The sequence below is a fragment of the Lactuca saligna genome, chromosome 4, assembly GCF_052625555.1.
Source record: "Lactuca saligna cultivar CGN05327 chromosome 4, ASM5262555v1, whole genome shotgun sequence".
Classification (NCBI taxonomy): Eukaryota; Viridiplantae; Streptophyta; class Magnoliopsida; order Asterales; family Asteraceae; genus Lactuca; species Lactuca saligna.
Window position 1 is genome coordinate 54242683 of NC_136420.1, and position 10954 is coordinate 54253636.

Genomic DNA, 10954 nt, shown 5'->3' on the forward strand with positions numbered 1-10954 from the left:
TCTTTTGATTTAGGCAAGGCAAACATCAAGAGAAGGCACTTCTTACTGTCTGTAGGGAAACAAGACGTCCTGCACAAGCATGTCATAACTCGGAATTCAAGCCTTTTCTTTTCTCTTTCAGTGAGCAATAAGAATCAATCAATAAATTAATCAACATACACACAATGCTTTAGGTTAAAATACGTTATTAACGAAGAGTATACCACATGCCAATATGCATGTGCAAAATGATTTATTCTATTGTGTAGTTTTTAATGTTTTTTCTTTTTGTAAAATTTCAGGAATACAGTGCTTATAACGGCAATACAACACCTAATTTTGAATTAATAATGACTTTAGATCAAATAACAATTCAATTACAAATGAAGGCTTCCAACCCGCTTTGCGGGGGCCACTTCTCTAGTTGTTGTTGTTGTTATTATTATTATTATTATTATTATTATTATTATTATTATTATTTAGTAATAATTTATTTGATTTGATGTCTCTTTAACTTTAACTTTAACTTTATTTTTATTTTTCATTCGGTTATTTTTTTCGTTCGAAGTATCCTTGTGTTAAAAAAAATTATAGACAATTATATGTATGTTTGTGTGTGAGTTTAATTTAAAGGCTATGAAAATCACAACAAAATAATAATACTAGATTGTCTGAATGAAAAAATAACACATGACTGGTCTGAATCATAAAAATGCATAAAGATTCCTAAAAGAAACTCTAAAAATCATATGGAAAACAAAACTTTGTTTTAGTATAAACATCAAAAAATGCATAAAAAAATACTTAGAAATGATAAAAAAAAATTCTCTTTTGGAAGAGTGTGTGTGTGGAAGAGTTATATAGAAAACAAAAAAACTCTAAAAATCATAAAAATGCATAAAAAATACTTAGAGATCACATTTTTTTTTTTTTTTGATTTTAAACATCAAAAAATCGTAGGTTTTTTTAACAATTTCGTTGAAAAAAAAAAATCGATTTTTTTTTTCCAAAAAAAATTCACCGAAATTGTTAAAAAAATTGTGAATTTTGTATATACAAAAATAAAAAAATAAAAAAAAAGATTTGTGATCTCTAAGTATTTTTTTTATGTATTTTTATGATTTTTAGAGATTTTTGTTTTTCATAGAACCTAACCTATATATAGGGAAAGGTTATATATATATATATATATATATATATATATATATATATATATATATATATATATATATATATATATATATATATATATATATATATATATATCTTCGCTAAATCTATTTATAATAACAAACACCCACCCATATATCGAAGGCGTAAAGGCGAGGATGTCCCTAATATCTCTTCCAAAAGAACAGCAAGAAAAAGGAAGTTCATGCCTTGTAATAGGATTCACAAGCCAAATGTCACACCTTTTTCTCTAGAACTAGATCTAGTAACCACAAGTCGAGCCAAAATAAGTCCTTCCAACCAAACTAGGAAGGATGGTTTTGGAACTTTCTTCCTTCAAAATCAATTAGGTAGTAGCTAGAAAGCATCCTTATAAACATGGGTCGCCATCATCTCATTAATAGGAAAAAGCTAAAAGACAACAAACAAACTTGAATCAATTGAAACAGTTCCTATTATATATAGATGGATAACTTAATATGTTCAACGTCTATTAGCCATAGGAAAACAAGAGACATGTAGAAGGTTTTTTGTTGTATAACCAACAAAGAAGCAAACAGAGAAGTTCAAATTATTTTGTCGATAATGTACATATACTGTTGTATTTTGTATCCATAACTAGTTCTACATTTCTTGTTTGTAGTTATGAATTGATTGCTTGAGAGTCTAGGAAATAGACTAAATCCTCCATTGTACAAACCTTTGCTTCCGATACAATGCAATATAATGTAGAAACCGAGTGACTTAAAAATTAACATATATAATATGATGATGTTCCCTAACATTTGCAACTCCAATGCTTTGGTATGGACGTTGTTCAACAACAGCTATACTATCAGCATACTGCAAACATTGATAACGTACAAAGAACAAACAACGTGTTTTCAACAAAATGTTGTTGCATACACAGCAATATAACATCAAATGGTCCTTCATTACAGCATGTGTCAATGGGGTACACATAATGCAGTAGGCACAGATTTGAAAGCAAAGGACACCAAAACTTATAAAAGGGTCATATAATTGGTAGTTGTATAGCTAACAGCAAAGGTGGAGTGACAACCAAAATCTTTAAAAATAAATTGAAAATCCAAATCCATCCATGGAACATCTTGAAAAAGTTCAACATATGCAAAGATAAAAACCAAGATAAGAGTGCATCTGATCCAAGTCATCATTCATCTAAGCAATTCACGTTCAAACAATCATTGGGGAAGTACCAGATGCCTGAAAGAAGGAGCCTGTAATTTCGACCTGTATCAACGCTAGCAAAGAAGCAAGCACATCTCTCATATAGCAACCATTGATCAACCCACACCTCTGATCTAAAAACAGCAGAATACTTGAAACCGTTAATAAAGAATGCACATTCTTCTAATGTTTTTCCCGACGACACCCACTTCATTTCCTCAAAATCTAGTTGATAAATGTCGTATGAATCTTTAAACCTACAATCCGTCACATAAAGGTGTTCACTCGAACTTAGAAACTCCGGACATACGAAGACTGGCTTTGGAAAATTCATGGTTCGGAGTAACGTCAGTTTGGGGTATGGATTGAGTCTCATTTCATATACACGACAACCCATGTGTATGGTATATATCTTCCCCTTGAAAGCATGTAAATCAATCATGGGGAAAGTGGAGGAGACACAATTCCATTCTTGTGTACCCTCTATAGAAAACCAAACTTGATAGGCGAATGAACGCAACACCAAAAACACCCACCGAGAAAGCAAAGGTGAAAAGACAAGGATACATCTGATTAATGTTCGATCAGAACCTACATTAAACGGGAAACAAGGGAAATGAAGTTCATGCCTCGTGATCGGATTTACAAGCCAGAAGTCCTTGTTTTTCGTTTTCCTTCTGAACAAGATCACGTAACCACAACTTATTCCAAAACAGATCCTGCCAGCAGCATGGGGAAGGATGGTTTTGAACCTTCTTCCTTCAAAGTCCTCTAGGTAACAGTCTTTCTTATAAGGACGATTAGAGATCCAAATCGCCATGGGTGGTTTGGATGCCATAAAAATCTTCTTATTATTGAGTGCGAGTGACCTCCATGACTTGCACACACCACCGAATGCAAGAAAATCAATTAGTCCCAGTTGCATCATAACTAAAAAAAGCAAATTATGGTCAAGGTCTGACCAAGGTGCCACACCACCGTTGGTGGCCCTCCTCTTCCTGCTAGATGATGATGCAACATCATCATGATTCTGGTTTCTGGTCATACTCCTTGTCCTGGCCATTCCTATACTGCAAAAGTAAAATAAATATTCGGGAGCTTGGTAAATGAAAATTTCATACTAGATACAAGAGTTGTTAGCATTCAAATATATACAGAAGTTACCCTTCCGATCTCGAATAGCTGGATTTTTACAAATGGTTGCAAGAAAAAGAGAAAAATAGTGTGAATGAATATTACAGTCATACAAACTAGTTCAAGTTGTTTTGCAGTATCATAACAAATTATCCACAAACAAGAAACAGAAGATATCTACAAACCACCTGAAGGATGGAGTTTTCAGAATATGGAGATATGATTCTATTTAGTTTCCTTAAATAGTTCCCAAAATTTTGTTGTAAATTAGGAATTGATAGTGAACTAGTTTGAAAAATAGTCTCAACAAATGAATCCTGGAAAGAATTAAGACTCCACATAGTTAAAAGTTTCCTAAGTCCATGTATGTTCTTCTGTATAAAATCATCGGGAAAACACAATATACAGATACAAAATATTCAACATTTTCTCCATCTCTGCAATGTTCCCATTTTTGCAGTTTTCATTGTAATTCCGAACACATAAAAGAAACAGTATCATAGGCTTAGATGATCCTCTACTACACTGAGAAGAGGATAAAGTGTAAATTGATCTTCCAAAACACATAAAAGCAACAAAATTAAATGAATTTCCTTCAACTAGGACTTGATACCTGAAAGGTAAGAACCCAAAAAATAAACGCCCTTTTCGAAGGTTGTTAGAGGCAAGTTTTCCCTATATGACAACTCGATTTTCATGTGAGAATCCAAGAGTTATATCAGAAACGTTAAATCATCGTAGAGAGATCCAAAAGCTCATTTTGCAAACATTATTGCAGCTTTATTAACTGTAAAGTGCAAACTCCGGCACTAATTAACCAAATTGAACTGATTAGAACACATTGACTCAATCTAGGGCAAAAAACTAAATCAGGTCAAAACCAAATTGAGGAAAAACAATCAGATTATAGGAAAATGATTGGATTTCTAGGATAAAATCCTCAAGAAATTTTATCAGATCTTTTAACAATTAAGTTAGATTTTGTAGCCTGAACTTCAAATCAAATTAGGGAAAAGGTTTTAATAATGAAAACTAGGGTGATGAGTGCACATAGAAGATAACTCGACAAGAGGAAACACTCAAATAAAGAAGCCAAAGGAGAAAAATATACCTGCAATGGTAACACGGCGTTGAAGGTGGAGTTCTAGGGTTTGTACTCGAGACAAGCATAAATACTAGAGATGAGATGGGAATTGAGGGATAACATTAGGGTCCGATTTCAAGGTGAAATTACAATCATACCCCTTAACAAGATGCGGTGAGTGCACGTGACTTCACACGTGATCATTGTGCTGCACCAGTGATTCAATGCTGCATATAAGTTCAAGTATGCATTTGTATACTAAGAAACTTCATCATCTATAATAAATGTGTACAACACCCCCTCACGCAATACTTTCCTACAAAAATAATGGCAAAATGGTTATGGAACCCAAATACATGATATGCAATAGGTTGTAAAACCTCCATATGAAATATATAAGATGTCTTGATTGCAACTGGAAAATCAGGATCGAAATAATTACTCACCTATACAATGATAAAGAAACATACCTTGTAAGTTGTAAACGATGGGATTGATTGCAGGAAAAAAAATAGCATAAGGCCTCCATCGAGGTAGAGTGTTGTTGAATGCTTGCTTCCTACAAGTAAACAAATGGAAACATTTACAGCAACATACATAAACACACACAACTCAATCCTTTGAAAACCAAGCAAATCAGAAATGGCAAAAACCAAACATATAAATTGTTTCATAACAGATTTTTATGGGAAGTAAACTAAAAAGAGCAAATTATGATAACTTGCAGAAACAGAAAGTACAACGAAATCCCAATCTTACTAATATTAGTAACAACAAAATCAAAGGAATCACGGTGATCTGACAGGCAACTTTATTTTTCTATGATAGTTCACCAGGGTGATGAGTCAGTCCATTACTGGCTCAATTTGGTATGTTTGAGTTTTGCCACAAGATTGTCGCTCAAACCATCTAACAAAGATCAAATTAATGATAAGAAATACACCTTAATGTACATAACAAATAAGATGTTTGAATGGCTCTTTACATTCTTCAAGATCGTAATGGAATGTAATAGCCCATTCCATTACTTTGTTCATTCTAGTATTATTCCTTTTCGATTCTATTATTATTCCTTTTTGGAGAAGAGAATCATTCACCCTTCATAATTAAGCAATTGATTCTAATTTATGTAATAGTGATATCATGCAACTATACTAACAATTTAACTAGGATCACCACATGGTTTGTTAGGCTCAATGCCCTGTTTTATTATATACACGTTCGTAATTTAAATATGCTTCCGCAACCCATTTTCGTGTAAACTTGTATCATAATGCCACCTACAAATCAATTTTTCAGACGAAAAACATAAGCTATTTGAAGAAATAATACAGGAGATTTTTCTCTGATTTTGTAGGGTTTTAAAGCAGAAACATGAGACGATAAAGACGATAAAGAGAAGGAAGAATTAAAAAAACAAGCGAGGAAGGAAATAATCGATTAAAGAAGAGAATAGATTTAAAATTAACCTTGATGATGCCAGTTTAACAGAAAGTGATAAACTGCGGAGGCGATGGACTGCAGCCACGACGAACGGCAACCGGGGGTGAGGCTGGGAGAGAGGGGTGATGTGGACGAGGGCTGAGGAACCATGGGTGGGGTTACCTGATAAGCAAACCAAAGAACCAGGGGTGGGATCTCGGCAGAGAATGCAGCGTCGCTTTGGGGGGGGGGGGGGGGGGGGGGGGGGCGGGAATCGCCGGATATGAAGGGCCGTCGCCGGAGAAGTCAGGTCTTACTTTTCAAAAAATGTTTAATGATGTTTTAAACTTTTCTAAGAAATTATTGTAAAAATGACTTATTAAAGATTTTTCAATAGAATTCCAACTACTGGGATGGAACCGGTACATAGGTATCATTTTTAATTTTTCAAATATCAAATTTTATCAAAAGTTAATCCCAAATATTGTACCTAATTAAAGTTATTAGTACCGGGAATGGTAACGGGTACCGACGGTATCGAATTCTGAATTTTTTGATTTTGAAGTGTCGATCAAGATCATACCATATTTTTAAATTCGGTATAGTTCGGTATCTATATGAGATCAAGATTTTGTACAAATTACTCATCCCTATTTACCAACGCAACCCATTTCAACTTTTCCATTAAAAAACTATTTCTTTGTTCTATTCTACCAATACAATCCAATCTTATCTAATTTTTACAATTCAAACCAAATTTTATTAAATAAATGTAATTTATATTTATATTGTATTCTATTTTATATATATATATATATATATATATATATATATATATATATATATATATATATAAGTGTATGCATATATGAATACAAATATTCACACACACACACACATATATATATACACACACTACCTTCAAACCAATCTTCTATAAACTATTTCTCTATTTTGAGAATGGAGGACCATAAGGCTTGCCATCTTGACTTAAAGTACAAAGCACAAAATGGATGAAAAAAATGCCCAATGAAGTGTCTAACATCACCCATTCAAACTTCATCTTCCATTTCTATAAAAGTGTAGCTTACAAAACCTTAGAGTATAAAGGAAAAGCATTCAAACACTCTTCATTTTCCCTCACTCTCTCGATCTCTCTTACTCTCGGTATAATACCCATAAACTTGTGGCTTGTATGCCACCTTAAACCCTCAGAAAACCAACCACCATTGCAGCTACTGCCCTCCTTCATTTCTTTGACCATCTTCCCTTTCTCCCTTTGTTCTCGCTTGCAGAAAAGGAAAATGAGGCAACCGAAGCTCCGTTGTCATCACCAAACACCCACTGCCACCATCGACTTGCTGTTGTCATGGTTGATTCCAATCAACCACCACCACTTCCTACTGCAATAGGTATCGATCATTATCATCATTATATATATATTTTTTTGCTTCATGCGTCTAATATTGGCTAATGACTGAGAGAACTTATTTTTTCGTGGGTCTCGTTTCTATTTTTTATTCTATTTTTATTGTTACTTGCGAATGCAATTATAGGAAGAGGGTGATTCTGTTAGAATAATTCTGAAGTAGCCATTGAAGAGTTTAAAATAAAGTTGAACTGGTCTATTAGGGACCAAGTCTTTAGGAGAATAAAGTGGCATGATGCTATTCTAGTAAAAGCACATGCAGTAGTTGCATCAAAGTCGCTTATATGTTATTTGTTTTTAGTATTTAAACCATACTTTGTAATCATTTTTCTATCTTTTTAATTCCATAAGAACCAGTGGGTTCCAGAAAAACCAATCTCCATCTTTATTTTGTGTATCACTTGTGGTGTGAACTCGTTGATCCAATATGGACTGGTCGCCAACATTTTGTATCAAAGCTCCTTGTAGTTCATGCCCAAGTATCTTCGGTTTAAAAGGATGTAGCTAGAAACACAACTAGGAAAGGAGAATGGAAGTATGTCGTTCCAATGCCCGATGTTGACAACCACGAACTATACAATGTGGGTGATAAAGATGGAGGCGATCATGGATGCCCAGGGAGTATGGGAGTCCATTGAAGAACCAACTAGTGTGGATGTAGATGAGAAGAAAAGAAAGAAGGCTCAAGCATTTATTTTTCACGCACTACCTGATGATGTTATTCTACAAGTCGCCCAGAAGAAAACAACAAAAGAGGTATGGGAGTCATAGAATATTCGATACCTAGGTGTCGATCGGTTACAGAAAGCAAGGGTGCATACACTCAAGAGTGAGTTCAAAGCTATGAGAAGGAAGGAATGAGAATCTGTTGGATTAGTGTCTAAGCCCGTAACCATATTTGGTAAGTACTTGACCCGGTTGTGCATGGTCCTTTTGGGTTGCCTTCACCAAAGCAACTTGACTGGAGAAATAATAGAGAAAGAGGTTATTATGATTTATTAATATATTATAAGAATAATATATTAAAGGAGAAATCATATTTGTTTAATTAATATTAGTCAATAATTAATTAAGAATTAATTATGTGATCAAATGTAATTAATTAAACTAGAGGGGCTTTATTGTAATTATGTGATAGTTGCAAATTAGGGCATTGGTTGCCCCAAGGAAGGGGTGGACGAATTCAAGGTGATAAGGCCTTAGAATTCGTCCATGATAAGGATTTAAGGCTTATCTTATGGGCTGCTTGGTGGGCAAGTAACCAGATAAGGATAAGGACTGAAACCCTAATCTCTACCCTATATAAAGACCCATTGTGCCTTAGAAAATCGGCCACTTGATCCCTAGAATACCTAGATTCGATTTTTACCTCTCTCCCCTCTCTCTCTCTTGCCTCTCCATTTGCTTGTGGTGTTTGTGAGCCATTAGAGGTGCTACACTTGTGGTACTTGTTTTCCAAGACAAAGTGATTGAAGATTTGTGTTGTTATTACAATATAACAATAAGAGGTTTGTAATCCCTTCTACTACATAAATTTCAAAATACCTAGGTGCATGCTAGGGTTCTTCTTGTGTTCATAAAGTTGTGTATCTAATAGAGAAAACATAGATCCAAATCTAGGGTTGCATGCACACATATGATTGTTTGTATAAAATCCATCAGTGGTATCAGAGCTTATGGTTAAATTGTTTTCAATTAGAATTATACAATTGTATGAATTTGACACTTTAGGATTTATGGCCAATAAACCCTAGGAGGCAAGATTTCGAAATTAGGGTTCTTGAAACCCTATTTTCGAAAATTGATAGGGTTTTTGAAAACCTTTTCCTTAGTGCCCAAGATTTTGAAATCTAGGGTTTACAAACCCTAGGATTTTCGAAATATGCCTCCTTCCGAAGATAAGATCCTAAATTTTAGGGATTTGGATAATCCCATATCTTGTAATTATATTTTAGTGGTTAAATATGGTAATTAAAGATTTTGAATTATCCCATCCCATGATTTTCGAAATCTAGAGGGATTTAAGGGATTAGGATAAAATTAATTGTTTAATTTAAGATAATCCTTTATGATTTAGTAATTCAAATTAATTGTTTAATTTAGATCATTATTAAATCAAGAGTTTTAGTATTTAAAATTTTAATTTAAAGGTTATAAATTTCGAAAATTTTAAATTGAAATTAAAACCCTAGTATTTTAAAATGTTAAAATACACCCTATACTATTATATTATTACAAGATTTATATATATATATATATATATATATATATATATATATATATATATATATATATATATATATATATATGTATAACTAAAATGCTAGTCTTACCGTTAGTAGGCCTCATTCACGAAGCCGATCTATAAGGGGGGGTATAAGGTTATGGCCTATAAAATGACCGTTTAATGGGTATCCACTCTTACCCACCGCTTCCTTGATTGGTGGAGGGTCGTTAGCCGAACGAGTAGGATAGGGCAATCCTCTCTTCATTAATAAATATAATGAACCTATATAAAGTAACTAAATGTTTTTTTACAAAATTCCCAATACTAGTTACTTTAGGCAAAAGTGAATTGATGCAATCCCATGAAATTACACTTTGCACCCTTGCTAAGAAGTTAGTGGAGCGTGTGTGGTTAACCGGCACACTAATTGGTTCTAAGCAAAGGTTGCAAAGGGTGAATCATTGTTTGTCATAGTTCGATGGAGAGTGTGTGGTTAACCGGCACATCGAATAGGTGACTGTAACAATAAGGGCACCATGTACATTTGCATGGTTATTCACACCCACTTTGTGATCCTCAGCATCCCAGTCACAAATGAGAGGGGCATATCAAGATTTAAACATGCCATTGAAAAGTTCAATGAATCTCAAAAAGGAATCTAGGAACTCTCAATACATTAAAAACCTAAGCCTTTATGTTTTTCATGGTGAAGAATTAGTGAATCGTCATTCACTTACCTCCAAATTATTTGCATGTTGGATCACAACATCCCTTTTATAATATGTAAATAATGTTGTTGGATCCTAGCCCTAATTTCTCATTTTGGGTGTTTAATTAGGGATTCAATTCTAATCAAACTTTGTTCCTTTCTATTTGCAGATGTGTAACGCAAACGCCAACAACGCTGCTGCTGGTTCATTCTCGCTAATGAGCCTATGTCAAAAGGTGACATTTGACGGATCGAATTTCAGCGAATGGATAAGATACATTCGCATGATTTCTCGCTACGAGGATAAAGAATATGTCCTCGGCGAGAAGCTTGAAATGATCAATCCAGAAATCGCTACTCCCGAAGAAATGGCCGTCTTTGAGGCCCATGAGCGTGATGCAACGAAAGTCCATTGCATTATGCTGACTACTGTGAATCTTGAACTCCAAAAGTCCTATGAGGACATGTATCCCTATGAAATGCACCAAGATTTGCTGGAGAGGTACCACCAAAGCGCAAGGCAAGAGCGCTATGAGATCATCACCAACATGATCACCGCTAAGATGGGGAGTGGAGAGTCCCTAACCTCGCATTTGCAAAAGATGCAGA

The 10954-nt window shown here is 34.2% G+C and overlaps 1 protein-coding gene across 2 annotated transcripts; it reads right to left on the reverse strand.

The window, feature by feature from the left end:
* Positions 1-2202: 2202 nt before the first annotated feature.
* Positions 2203-6217, reverse strand: LOC145041892 (uncharacterized). 2 transcript variants are annotated; one of them, XM_078990110.1, is made up of 4 exons: positions 6028-6217; positions 5029-5117; positions 4586-4874; positions 2203-3410 (listed from the first exon to the last, which is right to left on the reverse strand). In XM_078990110.1, the coding sequence occupies exons 3-4, from the start codon at positions 4642-4644 to the stop codon at positions 2324-2326; spliced, it is 1146 nt and encodes a 381-aa protein (XP_078846236.1). In that variant the 5' UTR covers positions 4645-4874; positions 5029-5117; positions 6028-6217; the 3' UTR covers positions 2203-2323. The 2 variants fall into 2 exon arrangements, with proteins under 2 accessions (XP_078846236.1, XP_078846237.1); XM_078990111.1 differs by having other exon boundaries at positions 4088-4874.
* Between the last annotated feature and the right edge of the window lie 4737 nt (positions 6218-10954).

Bases quoted from the DNA above. Each gene is read 5' to 3' on its own strand.
- LOC145041892 (XM_078990110.1), bottom strand. From the start codon at position 4,644: ATGCTTGTCTCGAGTACAAACCCTAGAACTCCACCTTCAACGCCGTGT. The intron at 3,411-4,585 runs GTATATTTTTCT...TTACTTTTGCAG, and splicing joins ACGCCGTGTTACCATTGCAG to TATAGGAATGGCCAGGACAA.